The 15903-nt window shown below is 36.5% G+C and overlaps 1 protein-coding gene across 3 annotated transcripts in view; it reads right to left on the bottom strand.

The window, feature by feature from the left end:
* Window positions 1-1358: 1358 nt before the first annotated feature.
* BCAT1 (branched chain amino acid transaminase 1) overlaps window positions 1359-15903 on the bottom strand; it is a 107325-nt gene continuing 92780 nt past the window's right edge. For all 3 annotated transcript variants that reach the window (XM_038577079.1, XM_038577078.1, XM_038577080.1), the window contains exons 10-11: window positions 14867-14941; window positions 1359-7902 (exon numbers count right to left, since the gene is read on the bottom strand). In XM_038577079.1, coding sequence (XP_038433007.1) covers window positions 7861-7902; window positions 14867-14941 — 117 coding nt within the window. In that variant the 3' untranslated portion in view covers window positions 1359-7860. The remainder of the gene's footprint in view (window positions 7903-14866; window positions 14942-15903) is intronic.

The following is a 15903-nucleotide window of genomic DNA, read 5'->3' on the forward strand; positions in this document are numbered from 1 at the left end:
ATCTTGGTTGTGGGTTTTTTGGTTACAAGAATGTGATCCTGCAAGTCATCATCATTATAAATAAAGTCAAGCTACAAAAGAACATTTCATATAAAGATAAGTTATCATAGTGGAAGGCAACTATGATATGCCATGTTGTGGAATCAGATTCTTGGTTTTAAAAATATGCTTACGATCAAATTCAATCAGCTTAGCAAAAAAATAATTATAAAGATTGAAAATTCCTCATTCCTTCCAGCCCTTTTTTTTTTTTGGCTTGCTAGTAAACTGATGTGGAAGAGACACTTTCTCCCCTGAAGGAGACTGCTGTCTCAACTGATAAATCATATAAGCTCCAGTGAATGTATGTCATCACCCTCAGGAATGACAGGTCTATCTTTGTCACTCTTATGGGATTTGATCATTGATGTTGTAAGAGAACTTGACTAATAACCTTCACCTGGACCTTCCAAACTCTGCACATAACTCCTCAATAAAGATCTTGATAAAGGCTAATATTTTCACAGGTTGACAGGGTTGGGAGAAGAGGGTCACTGAGCACTTTGACACTTTTAAGTCAGTTTATAGTAACTTGAAAAACCTTAGGTTTTGCTGTACTTGGCAATCATTGGGACAAATCACAAGAAAATGAGTATATGTGACCCTCAGAATGCATTCGGCTCATCTTCTCAGATATGTGCACATGAGGGCAGTTTATACAAGGTCTGGTTTGACTAAAAGGACACATCATTGATGTGAGTTTCGATGGAATGCCTTTCACTTTATACTGTGTTTTTAATTCTAAAGCTAGTTAGCTACATATGGGTGTGCAGTATCTGTGATATAGATCCACTATGACAGTCACTAGGAAGAAGCAATCTATTCCCCTTATTCTGTGCAAAATTTAAAACAAAACTGAATTTGAGGTATCTAGGTGGCTCAGTCAGTTAAGTGTCTGCCTTTGGCTCAGTTCATGATCTCAGAGTCCTTGAGATCATGCAGTAAGTCTACTTTTCCTTCTCCCTTTGCCCCTCCCCACAAGTCCTTCTCTCTAGTAAATAAATACAATCTTAAAAAAAAATAGACAAAGCTAAGTTTTACTAAAGACAGATCCATACTCAGAGGAAAGGACAATTCTTAAAAGCCCACTTATTTCTATCCCAATGTCTTAAAACAGATTTAGATTCTACACAGGTGTATGGTTCCAGGTCTTTCTGGTGTGTTCAATTCTTTTCCCACTCTCAATGTCATTTTGGTTTAAAAATACACTACATTTACATCCTATGACCAAAAGCCTTGGAACATCACAAAAGTGGTAATGAAGGATTCTATTTCATGCATCCAACAAATGCCGATTTCAAGAGACTACACAAACAGGATTCATTTAAGTTGTTTTATTGATGACAGAAACAAGTGCATAATTAAAGATTTGATGAGGAATCTGCAAACAATAAAGAATGTGTCCACTGCCAGCAAAATACAATTGTTCCAGGTCCTTTAGATGCTACAATTATAGAGTTCTTTCACACCAGATGGTTCATATGTGACAAAGCCATTTTAGGATGTTTAATTGTGCTTCTACAAAACCTTCAAAGAGTGAGGTAGTTTCCTTTACCCACGTTATTCTCCACATTTCCATTACACTTTCAATAAGCTTAAATCCTTTAACATAACCTTTAAATAATTTTTCCTGAAAGCCAAGCCTTATTTACAAAGTCTTTCTTTCTCTCGATCTGATTTTTCTTAAAGAGAATTTCAAGAATTACTACACAACTAGAAAAAATTGAGACAATCAATGTGGGCTGGGCTTTTTCATTGAAATTAGATTTAGGTGAAAGAGAACACATTCTAAAAACTCCATAGTTAAGCTGATATTCTCCTGTTTTTATCTATAAACTCTGATTTAAAAACTACTTCCTCAAACTACTTATTTTCTCTCAGCCACCATTACCAAGTAAGTGCAAATTCTTCATCACAGTGGGTTAGGCTCTGTTTATTAGCTTCTCAAGTCCACTACAGAATCCTCATTCATTCTCAGAAGTCACCAGGGAAACATCTGCAGAATTTATAGATATGTACAGATTAGCTAGCTTATTTTTAAGACCTCAAAATCCACTTACAGCCATCCACTGGAGAGAATTCCTGCAGTCTTCAAAAAGTTATCAATGAAGTAAAAATTGAGGCAGATTATTTGCATTCCTTTGTTAGCCCTGAGAAAGACTTTAATAACCACTGTGAAATCAACTTGGGGAAACTGCAGCATGATTTTAGTTAAAAACTAACTGTCCATATTCAATGAATTTCCAAGTCAGTTGACCTTCACCAAAGAAAAGGAGACAGTGGTCAATTGTATTTCTAAGGCGAGTTGCGGTGGGGGTGGGGGCAGGGCAAAAGTCACAATCTACTCCTTTGTCACTTATTTTTTCAGCCTTAAGAAGCTTCACAAATCTTGAATGGTTGATGACACAATAGATCTTACAGACTATGCAATTACAGAAGTCTTACCTAGATTTGTAGTGGTTTCCACGTAACAAGACCATCAGATTATTATCTCAAGATCAACGCATAGTCTTAATATCTGATTAACTGGCCACTGCACTTAGCCCCTTCCTAATTGGCACTGTTTGTATTTGGCACCTGTGTGGAAGCTGAAGATGCCACTACCTGACAAAATAAGGAAAAGGCTTCTCTGGGCAACACAGAACCAAGTCTGATTTGTTCTATTCCTTCCCCTACCTTGTTTTTTTCTGATGTCTCTAATTAAAAGTTTCTTCCCCCCATAAGAATAATGGGTAACAAGGAACCCAGCCACTGTGAAGTGGATGTGCAGAGAAATCTGTCAATGAAACTACATTTCAATTCATTCTCATACCACAGCCTATTGTCAGCTCTTATCATCCCAGCAGTGGAGTAAGTTGAACATCTTACAACCCAAGATTCAGGCCTTATTAACAGGGTCTACAGTGGCATGAAAAATACAGCTCCAGACAGAAGTCTACTTGACTTCAGTAATTGTGTCCAGCAGATTTTAAAGACAGCTTCATTTTTCTAATACTGAATTTCATGCTTTTATCATTCACTAAAGCAAATATGTTTACTTATATCTGATCCCAGGGAATTATTTATCCACAAATGCTATTATATCTTGTTAACTTTTTAAAAATTAAGTCCCCCAAATTAATATATGAGAAGTCTTTTCATACACTGTGTATGCTGAAGAGAAAAATCACCTTGTCCTACCTTTGAATTTTTTAAAGTATGTTTTGGCAATGGTGAATATGACTCTCTTTGCAATACTTTTAAATTTAAATTCAGTTAATTAACACATAATGTATTAGTTTCAGAGGTGGAGGTCGGTGATTCACCAGTCTTATATAGTACCCAGTGGTCATTACATCATGTGCCCTCCTTAATATCTTTGCAGTACTTTAAATAACCTTGCAAAACCTCAAACCATGAAAAATCATTGATTTATTAGTCTTCCACCTGTAAGTTTGAGTAGGTGGATCCATCATTTTCAAGCAAACACTCCCAACGCTTTAATTCATGATAGATATTTTCTAGAAAAAAATGCATCCTAGGAACATTTTATTTCAATAATATCTGACTTTGAGATTAAGATCAGCAAAGATGCTATAATCTAATGTGGATCTTTCATTAGATGAACCATGACAAGTTAACACTGCTCCAAAGAATGCAGTTAATAAATATACTAGGTAGGTTGGCAATAAGTGATAAACCAAGAGTGCTGATGTGAGGAAAGCAAGATCCCTTGTTTAGGTACAATTACCTCGAGCAATAAAACTGATAAGATGAAGAATTTTAACCTGTGGTGTCTAATGTAGGCTTCCCTTAACTTCAGGAGCTCAGACACTGCATGTCACGTAGGTGGTGCTATGCTGGGCTTTCTTGCTGCTACCATCTGTGACCTTTTTTTTTTTTTTATGGTAATATTTTGAGAAAAGAATAGAGGGAATTCACACCACATAGCGGCTGAATACCTCTAAATAATACCCTCACGGAGTAGTTTTGCCCTAGAAGGAAGGAATGAAAGAGGGAACAAATTTCCTTTAAAAAATGAGATGAAAATGCTCATTGTGATTTCTTGATAAGAGATGTGTTCAGCCTGTCATCTCCTTACTAGCTAACTGCATTGAATAGTTTTACCCAAAAATTTTAGTAGAGTAAAAACTCCATGAGTATGTCTTTTCTAAAACTAACTTCCTAATCCCTACTGCTAGTTACATTAGATATAAATTTGTGGGTACTCAATATTCGTCAAATTAATTGACCAAATGAACTATAATCTCTATGATCTTTGTCATAGCTACTGCTTACTGAAAAGCTGCTACTCTGTCCCCTTTTGGGGGAGATATCTGGAAAAGATGTGAGCAAACCCTAATTGTTTTGGTAAGGCAAAGTGACAGGTGTTATGAAGTGTCCACTAAAATTATTTGTGAGCATTACTATTTATAAGTTTCTGCATATTCACATAAGAAGAAATCCACATGACAAAATTCTTGGATCACATTTAGCATCAGAACATGAAATAGGGGATCCTTACAATGTCTCTCTAACCTCTAAGCCCTTTGCTTTGGTCCATCTCATGAATACTGATTGCCCTAAATATTTTAGAATATATAAAGTGAACAAGTGTTGTCATTTTCTGCTTAAAATACATTTTTCCAATCATACCAGTAAACTGAAAATATACTTTTAAAAAGGAACCTTTTAAGGAGAAAGAATCCAGTGACTGAGCCCTGAGTGGGAATTTTATTCTGGCAGCTGATGCTGTAACACAAACTCCCTAAAGTGGAGCTGATGCTACCTCCCTAATGAAAAGCCTCCTACAACTCTTTTGATCAAGATAGGCTCATTGACTCCAGTGTTCAAGAGTGCTCACGGGAGGAAAGCAAGATCCCTTGTTTAGGTACAATTACATTGAGCAATAAAACCAATACAATGAAGAGTTTTAACCTGTGGTGTCTAACGTAGGCTTCCCTTAACTTCAGGAGCGTGGATACTGCATGTCACATAGGTGGTGCTATGCTGGGCTTTCTTGCTGCTACCATCTGTGACCTTTTTATTTATTTATTTAAATATTTTGAGAAAAGAATAGAGGGTATTAAGTAGAAAAAAATGTGATTCCCTTACAAGTTTTATTTCTCTTTCCCTTTTCTTTTGTACTTTTGAAAGCAAAGGTGAAAACAAGTATTAGTGCATTCATCCTGCCAGACGCCAAGTCCTAGACAGCAGGGTGCACACTCCTGCACTTGAGGCTTCTTTGGGAGTATCATGATGCAAATCCTTAATAAATGACTGTAACAAAGACAACTTCTAATAGCAAATATCTTTAGGAAACGCCCAAGTTTTGTTTATATCTGAACACTTCATTTTAAAATCCTGGTTTCTACCCATGTGTTTAGAAAAAAGCTGACAAACTTGGTCTGAAATGTAAAAACTGAAAAAAAGTGGGAGGAAGGGAACATGCAAAATAAGTTAATCATTATCATTCTAAGTGCCACCAGTTCTGTTTATATTCATGCACATGTGAATTGTTGAATCTCATTTGATCAACCCAATTAAACATTAAATAATTGCAGCCAATTATGCAAATATCAGCAACAATATTAATTTGTTGATCTTTTTGAGCAGATTAGCCTCACATGTTCCTAATGCTAGACTATCTTGCGCCATAAATGATCAATTAGTGTTAGGATAACTAAGTCTTGAAGAATGGATAATTGCCTAGTTATAATGTGTCACTCTTGCTGTATTAATCCACTGCAATTAAACAAATAGTGCACAAGGAAAAAAGATGTGCAGATGTTCCTTTTAAATCTATTTAACAAGTTAGTGTCAAGGTCAATTTTCTGTCTTATTACTTAAAAGAGAATGGCAGATTGTGTTCTCTGTTTTAGGAGACCTCCAGTTTTTTAAAATGTATATCCTTAGTTTTCACTCCATCTGGTAGAAAGGGCTTAAAATGCTCTTAAGGTTTGATGAAAGAAATCATAGAGACATAATGTCAAGACATATTGTTCTCCAACTTTTACAACGGACATGTGTTGCCATACTAAATTTAGAGATGCAAAGTATAAAATGTATTTATGGCAAACAAATGATTTCCGTTTCTCATAGAAATGTGAGTCTAGTTATTAAGTGCTACTTGACAAGTTAGAATTACCTTTAAGTCTTTTCTAGGCCACTATATTAAAAATGAGGTCACAGGATTTAGCCAGGGCAAATGCATATCCTTAGAATACTACTAGGTGAACATATGTAGAGGACAGTTAAAGCACCTGAGGCCTGAAAAGAATACTCTTCCAAGACTTCAGATCACCAATTAAAAGCCCCCTAAAAGATATTTTTACAATTCCTTTTCATCTTGTACTTCCCTAATTTCCATCTTACCATTCCTATCTAAAAGGACCCTATGGCCAAAAGTCTGGGAAAAGAATCAAAGCCCCATTTGCTATGTGTTGCTAAATGCCTTAAGGAAATTTTTCTAACACATCAAACTTTTAGAGTGTTTTTTTTCTTCTCCTTGTTCTGAAAAGAGAATGAAATATGATCAGCAAGATGAAAGTTATTAGAACTGAGGGAAACCAAAATATAATGTCTGAGAGTTGACCTTCCAAGGGTAAATGTTTTCTAGCAAGATCTGACTTTACCCTAGATAAACCAGGATTCAATTTTAACTCACAGCTCCTAAATGAGGAAAATAACATCTAGAATTGCTCTCCCTGTACCCTAACAATGTGATCATCCAATCTCCAGTCAACAGAAATGAACACCTCACATACGAAGAATACCTCTTTGCTTTCTACCAAAAAGCTAGATAGGAGGATTTATTTTGTATTTAAACAAATGTCATTTCCATTTGGTTGGTATGATATCATGACCTCTCTAGAGCTGTTATTTCAATTCCAAGACAGTCTTCAAATACAAAATAATCCCTCCAACAAGCTATGACTTTGAGTATCTCTAATGACTTAACAGTCCCTGGAAAATAAAGACAATATGAGGTAAATGTACACAATGTCAGAATCAACCACAAATTCTAATTAAGAAGTTTCATAATATAGAAACAAAGGTGGTACACTTCTATAGAAGCTAAACGTTCAATTCATTATTTAATAAGTATCTATTATATGCAAGGTAGGGGGATACAAAGATCTCTAAGGCACGAGATCCTCAGTCTTGTATTGGAGACTGACAAATAGCCAATTACAATACAATGCAGAAAGGACAATGGTAGAAACATGCACAGGTCTTGCTGATGTACAAGGAGAGCCCATCACAGACTGTGACATCAGGAAGAAGAGAGAGATTTACCTTAAGATGGACACGGCAGGGGTAGGGGGTGGGAGTTAGGGTGTGGGTTGCAAAACAAATGTGATGAGAGGAAAATCAGCTTTTCAAAGTCTTGATCATAAAAATCCAAAACAAAACCCAACCATTTTCTGAAGATGAAGATACATAACAGGAAATGTCACCTACTAAATTTACTGAGATCAGTTTTCAAACACAAAGAAACTCATTTGGTTGAGGAGCAGAACATAACTTATGCTAAGGAACAAACATTTTTGTATCTGAGTAAAGTATTGAGGGAGGCACTATGATTATTGAGGAATATTCTATGCTGTATGGCTTACATGATCATCTTTCCAAGAGAAGGTAAAGTAAGCTTCTACTACTAGGTTTACAAAATACCACTTGATTGCAATTCATTTTCTCTGGCAGGAGGAAAAAAATCACCCTGGAAACACTGATAATACAAACTACATCACACACAACTAAAAATAGAGAGCTAAATAAATCTATCATAATTCAGCTGCAAGTGTCTCAATCGCACAGATGATATCCCGTATTTTCCATTCAGGACACTATGATTGTCCAGTCGCTCTCTTCTCTTCCATACTACAACAAAAGCAAGAAAACATGTTTAAGTGTAAAAGCTAACAGTGCAGAAATCGCTTAGAAACTTGGTAACACAACTAATATTATACAAAAGATATGTTCCTGTTTTGAACATTAAAAGCATATTCACATTAAAAATTTAGAGAGAAACAATCAAATACCTGGAAAGAATCACACATTTTATAACTGTGTTCAAATTTATAGCTGGTGTAGTCTCTAAGTAATGTCTTTTTATTACTGTTCTGTATTTAGCTTCTGCTTTCCAAATAAAGTAAGTTATATTTAATTATTGTCATCTGTACTCTACAGAAGTTGATGCTTATAAAGTTTATCCCCTGGACCAGGAGCATCAGCATTACCAGGCAACTTGTTTGAAATGCAAATTCTCAAGCCCTAGCTCAGACTTCACTGAATCAGAAAACTCTGGGGATAGGTCCTGGCAACCATGCTTCAGGAGGCATTTCCAGGTGATTCTGACACTAAGTTTGAGAGTCACTGCTCTAAAAGCCCCCTTCTTGAGAGTGTTGGGTTTATGGAAAAAAATTAAATTGACAAGCCATGAGGCTCTGAACAGCAACTCTGTTCTCTAAATTAGCATTGTGTTATGTTAGCATCACAATTTTTCTTATTCCTTCAAAAGTTATGGAACTACATCATAATCAGAATTTGATTATTTGCATCAGCAAGTAATTCGCTTTCACATATCTGAATTTTCGTACTTAAAACTGAATTAAATGAAATAAAGATATTCCAGATGTCAGAAGTAAAAAGCTAGTTTTGATTCATTTGTTCATTCATTCATTCATTCATTCAACACACATCTGTGTGCTCAAGTGAGCTCTCACTCTTTATCAAAGTACTACATGCTAATGCCATGGTGCCAAGAGCTTTACAGACTTATGACTTATCTTTGCAGTAACCTCAGATAGTAGGTGCCATGATCAATCTCATTTTATGGATGAGAAAACTGTATTAGGGAGATTAAAACACTTACTCAGACAATTAGTAAATGGTAGAGCTCAGACTCTAGCCAAAGATCTCTCTCACACCAAATTACATGTTCCCGACTACCATCTGAACTTCCCTCCACATGTTCACATAGTCATGTGTGTGGAGATAGGCTTGGAACACATCTTCCCTACCACTCAGAGTAGCATGCCATTAAGTCTGTCACCATGTGCTTGCCTAAATCACTCAGATGATGTTCCCTTTTCACATGGACTGGCTTTTTAGTCCTAATATAACTTCAAGTTGAAATTCACACAAAACATCAGAATTTCTGAATTGGAAAGAACTTTTTTTAAAAATTAATTTATTTATTCATGATAGTCACAGAGAGAGAGAGAGAGGCAGAGACACAGGCAGAGGGAGAAGCAGGCTCCATGCACCGGGAGCCTGATATGGGATTTGATCCCGGGTCTCCAGGATCGCGCCCTAGGCCAAAGGCAGGCGCTAAACCGCTGCGCCACCCAGGGATCCCTGGAAAGGACTTTAATGATCATCTAAAATGTAGAAGATCTGGGGCATCTGGCTCAGTCAGTAGAGCATATGACTCTTGATCTCAGGGTTGTAAGTTTAAGCCCCATGTTGGTTGTAGAGATAACTTAAAGCATTCAAAATAAATAAATGAAATGCAGGGGATGAGGCTCTGCATTTTTACTTCAGAACAATTCCACTTTGATTGGTTTTGTGTATTGGGACTCCAAGGAAAGATTTCTTTTGTAGAAAATTCTGCTGCTTAAAAATCAAGTGTGAGGGTGCCCAGGTGGCTCAGAATCCAGTTGACTGAGCATCCAACTCTTGATTTCGGCTTAGGTCATGAGTTCAGGGTCGTAGAATCATACCCTGTGTCAGGCTCCATGCTCAGTGGGGGAGTCTGCTTGTCCTTCTCCCTGTGCTCCTCCCCTGCTCATGCTCCCCTCTCTTGCTCTCTCTCAAATAAATAAAAATAAAACCTTTTTTAAAAATCAAGCATGAAAAGCAATGATGTTTTTAAGCCAACCTTCTCATTTTACATATGAGGACATTAAGGCTCTAGATAACTCTTAATCACAAGCCCAGGGCTCCTGCCTGTTTGATGGTATTTCTCCTATGTTACACCATCCATGTTCTGCATTCCTCTGAAAAGACCTTTAAAGACCTCAGAGAACAGAATCAAATTGGTAAAAAATACTGGAAGCCAAGAACAGGTCTATTTACAACCTTCTGGTTTACAGAAAAAGAAGAATGAAGGGAAGCACAGTGACTGTAAGTGACTTGCTGAATCCATATCAGAAAGAGTTGCCTGAAGAGGGTGGCTTCCCACTATTAACTGTTGATTCGTGACCCCCAAATGCTACTTGATTTACGTATGATGCCAACATGACTTAAGCTAAGATCAAAATATGTGTTTTATTTCTCTTACTTGGATTCCCATTAATACATTTGACACTTATGCCATTAATAACTGTGTGTCATCATATTGATATTTTAGCAGATCTACATTATTGTGATTCATGACCACCATAATTTCATCTTGAATCTCATCAGTTAAAGTAAATTTGCTTTCAATTAGCTGTTTTAGTTTTATAAATGGTCAAATATCAATTTTGGTTATAATGACAAGTCACAGGCCATATCAATCTAAGAACCCACATATTATATATTAAGATTTATTCCTCTCATTCTGTAATTTATGCTTTTATGTAAAATATAGCTTTCTGAGATGCATCTAAGAGATGTGATAATATAGGTAATCCATAATATCTAGACCTAGACAGTTAGCAATCAAACTTTTCATTTGGATGATAGATAATTCGATTTAATTTTTCAAGGCAGAATAATTCAAAAGTGGAGATGACCAATTTTAGAAGAGATAGAAATTATCTTCTTTCCTCGGGAGTAGGTGTCCAGAGAAGGCGGGGAAAGAATGTCTGCATGGGCGAGGCTATCATTATCCCATTATCAGGGTGATGACCAAACATAGCAGCAGGCTCACACCTTTGGCGTTTGGCAGGTCTACTCTAAATCACATTGACTTGACTTTGTTCATTGGAATCAAAGATGAAGTTGAAGCAACACAGCAAATCAGATTGAACCTATGGGGTGGTACTCTTGGCCATGTGGAAGACTAACAGTGTGATGTGCAGAAATTTCATTTTTCATGAGTTCCAGGAAGAACACTACACCAAAACATGACTAATGACAAGTTTCGTTACTTCACATTCATCATACAAATGGCAAAAACCTTACATGGCCTTTGCTAAAATGCCTTTTACATCCAGCAGAAAGTTCTTAGCAACATAAAAGGACAATCGATGTGTCATGCACTTACTCTCTGTGATGCCAACAAAAACATAATCAGGGCTGCCCACCAGGTAACAATTTGCTATTCTTGTTCTAAATCCTATTCAATGGCCTGCAAAGCTCTATAATCCTGTAACATGGAGAAGGAGGGGCTGGGAAGCTGGTCAAGAGACTGAGTCATCAAGGCAATCTGGAAGTGTTCACTTAGTGTGCGCACAAAGAGAAGGATAATTCAGGGCATCAGCGGGGAAAAGTGGTGGGGCTCTTTAACTTATGTAACTAAAAACCATCAAGCTGTTCCACTGAAAACAAGAAAAATGCAATAACCATTAATGGTCATTTATTCTCACAAAGCTGTAGCCACTAGTGGGGAGAACAGATTTTTAAAAGAAATTCCATCTGGTGGCCTGCAGTCAATATAGATCTCACTCCTATCTCACTGGACTTTCCTTTTCCTAAACTACTTAAGACTTCCACCTCTCAAGTTTTACAATCATTACTTCCCACTTTCTACAACCTCAATAGCAGCACTGCTAGTTCCACAAACATACTGTCCTGATATTTAAGACCTAGATTCTAGCTTTTATCTGATCCTGACTGTAGTCTTGGCATGTGTATTTCCCTTTAGAATAAAACCAGGTCCTCTGAAAGTTTTCCTGAAAAGTAATTTTATGTTACTCAAGATCTCCCCCTCCCACCTCTCCTACGTGTTAATATAACATGTGCAACACGTTTCTATTTTCCAGTATTTGGCGGGTATATCATTCACTATTCAATCTTTTAATTCATTTATGCAAGAAACATGACTGACATCCCATGAAACATCCCAGGCCCTCCTTGCACTGAATATTGGGGTTACCAGAAAGGAATAAAACAATCTTACATTCAAATAACCCTGGAACAAAGACAAGTGTGTGACTTGTTAAACATAAAGGCCACATGTGATCATTCCAGGTGCTGTGCAAGCTGGAGGAAGAACTAGCATTTGAATGGATGAATATGTGTTTGTACTGGGGGAAAGGGACATTGTTTAAAAGAGATTTTTAAGGTTCCTCAAGGAGATGTGCCTTGGAGGGCAACCAGTAACTTCTCAAGTGGGCAAACTGTGGAAGGTACAGAAAGGCAGAAAGAAGCAGCAGAGAGCAGAGCATAATGGAGAAAGGAGAAGACCCTAAATGGCAGGCACATAGGTGAATACGATGGTGAGTAATCAGATTAGCAAAGAGGAATGGGAGAGAAAAGAAACATTGGCAATATGGCTAATGTTCTCCAAGTTTAAGTTTGGTTAAGTAACACAAAAGTGTTTTTATTTGTTGTTTAAAAAAAAGAAAAGAAAAAAGAAACTTCATTTGAAATGCCCCCTTCCTAAGAGGTATTTGTAGGGCAATCTAAAACCCATGGAATTATATGGAAAATTAGCCAAATGGAGTGAATACTTAACCTCAGAGGTTCTTACTCATATAAGGAAATATACAAGCTAAATGAAAAGCAAATCTGTGGTTAAGAAGGAATTTCCCCCCTAGGTCACTGTGGCAAGAATCTTGAGGGTTTTTTGGTTGTTGTCACTCTCTTCTTCAATTTACCAGAGAACTTTGTAGGAAATATCCATGTTTCCATATAACGTCAAAGACGTCAAATGTAAAACATGATGTAATTCTATGCTTTTTTTCCCTCAATCATCACTTACTTTTCATGGAAAGAAACAGACACTCGTAGCTTCATCGACAGCACCAATTTGCCATCTTGTAAGGGACTAATTTTGAAACTTTAGGATCCATGCGTAAAATAATTGAAAACGAAGGATGTGGTCTTAGATTCTGAACGGATGGTCCTTTGCTAGTTAACAATTTGGAGGCCAGTTGATCCTTTTGGCTTGTGGTTTAATTCAGAATCATTGTATTACTTCATGTATCATGTGACTCTATCCCCTTGTTTCTTTGTTCCTGGGGAGCTCTGAACATATCATTAATTTTCAGTGTTACTACCATTATTACTCTACTACTTAGGGTAAAAAGAGTAATTATTAGTTCCTTGTTAGCCATAGGCAGGCCCTATAGGGAATATACACAAGTAAGAAGAAAATGTTTCTTCTCATTCTTTGCTTCATATATATCTTTTATTTTTAAACATATTCATGTGGTCTCACATTGAAGTTGAATATTTGTCTTTCTATGGCTTTGACTTCTCTAATTTTTTTTTCCTTTTGTCACAATTACATCACCAGCACCTGGAACAGCCTCCTGCATACTATCTGTGCTTAATACATATATTTATTGAATGAATTAATCAAAAACGTTCACTTCAGTCCTAATCTTACTTTCAAAATGCTCTGACAATCTCTGTAATGGCTTGTCATTTTGCCCCAAAAAAATATCTTTGGGCTTCTCTTTTACTTATATTTCAGGGTTTTGTAAATATTTTGTCACTATCTCAATGGGGATGACACACATTTATTTCTGCTTTTGCCTGCCTTAGCAAAAAGCTTCATGATTATGTCTATCAAATACCTCTTCTTAGATCTTTCTTCCAATTCAAATTTAATACAGCTTGATGTCCCCTGAAGCCTAGTTGACTTCTTTCTCTTTTCTTTAATCCTTTACAACCAAATCAAATTAAGTGTAAATTTTCCTATTTCATATAATCTCTGAGAGGTTAACTCTGAAATCTCTTGTTTCCTGTATTAACTTCAATAGAATGAAAACAGTCTCTTCTGTACAACTTGTTCAGGAAAATTTTCCAAAGTGATTTTTTTTTCTTATCACCATAACGCCAACTATCTCCCCTCTTAAAAATCTTTCAACCTCTGTTTTGGAGAAAGGCTTTCATTATCTAGCCAGTAATATATTTTTATTCTATGTATGTTTTTTTATTTGAGCAAAACACTAATAATTTATTACTTTCATCAGATTTATTCAGCTATAAAAAATTAAAACATCCAAATATTTTTCATTTAATCAAATTAAATTTTTATTTAATTTCTTCCAAATTGTTTCAGTGTACAGAAGTAGAAAACAGTAAATTATGTCTTCTAATATTAAGAAACTCCTTTATTTTGTTAATGGAAGATTCCTTCACAGAAAGCCTTTACTGAAGATTGATTGATTCAAAAACCACAATCATTCTTACCTTTTAATATTATTAATTTTGCATAAATGTTGCTGAGCAAATCTTCCAGAAATTCCATTTTTACCATCATCCTTGGACTTCAGTCACTCTGGAGGGGCCTGCTGCTTTGCTGACCAACTTTTTTTGCTTAATGACCTGGCACCGTCAGCTATCACCCAAACTATCAAACTTTATTTCACATTTCAGTATGAAACTCAGCTTCCCTTTGGTATGTTCAATGACTAGCAATGATATGAAAAAGCAAATGATTTACTAGGTTAAAAAAAAAAAAAGGCAGGTAACAAAATCATGTATGACCCTATTTCATTAGAAAAACAATCCAGAAGTATATATACACAAAATAATGAAAGTTGAGACATCAACAATTAACAATGGTTATGTTTCAGTGTTGGAACCACAGGTAAGTTTTCTTCTGTGCTTTATTCTACAAATTTAATTTGTTAAACCCAAATGGCAGAGTTTACTACTTACTTTTCTTCTCTCCACTGAAATATGATTTGGCTTTGAGCCCTAAGTGAAATAAGATGACATTTTAAAAGAAAGAAGCCCTTACCTGAATATCAGTCAATTTGTCCAAGATCCGACCTGCAAGCTTAGGACCATTCTCCATAGTTGGAATGTGTATAGTCTACGAAAGAAAACCACATGCAACATAATTTGAGGATATCCATGTATACAGCAACAGTAAGACACTCAGCAATTCTACTCTGTCAAGGCAATTCCACTGAGATAAGGAGTGGCACTATGATAACCTGATCATGTATGCTGGCTCCTTATGCCAAAGACTCTTTTCTATTCTGAATTCAAATAAAAATGAACGAGCCAACGATAGGTTGTTTCTTGCCTGCCAACTTATTTTAGGGCCCAACTGGCATATATGCCAGTCTTCAGGCTGAGTTGAGGAATCAAAGAGAAGTTAGGGGTGCCTAAAATAGTGGCAAAAATGTAAAGAATCCTAACTCTTCCAGATTCTGAGAATCTATAGGGGGAATGATTGGCCTCCTTACCTAACCCTTCTGGCAGGGAATGGGAACTCAGAAACATTTTGCCATAAATTAAAGCAAGTCATTACAGGAACATAAATTAAAGCAAGTCTATGCCTTCACAAAAGGGGCTACTAAACCTATGCCTGCTCAAAGTCAAACCTCTAGGGGCCACGGCCTCCACAAGGCTGGATAGCATGGTTACATCGGGGGCTACGAGATTTCACGCCCATTATTTACATTTGAGTCATGCCCATTCCTGCCTCACTGGCTTGCAGGTTTTTGACAGTCTGATTTCAGTAAATACAGCCCATGCTATCACTTTTCTTCTTATATTCTTCAGGATAACAGGATAAGGGGCACCTGGGTGGCTTAGTGGTTGAGCATATGCCTTTGGCTCAGGTCGTGATCCTGGGGTCCTGGGATCGAGTCCTGTATCAGGCTCACCTTGGTGAGCCTGCTTCTCCCTCTGCCTATATCTCTGCCTCTCTCTGGTCTCTCATGAATAAATGAAATCTTAAATAAAAGGATAACAGGATAACTAGATGTACTTTTTAGCTCTGAATGCCCTATGAAACAAAACTATTAGAAAAATGCATTGAACTTT

Source organism: Canis lupus, chromosome 27 (assembly GCF_011100685.1).
Source record: "Canis lupus familiaris isolate Mischka breed German Shepherd chromosome 27, alternate assembly UU_Cfam_GSD_1.0, whole genome shotgun sequence".
NCBI classification, from domain to species: domain Eukaryota; kingdom Metazoa; phylum Chordata; class Mammalia; order Carnivora; family Canidae; genus Canis; species Canis lupus.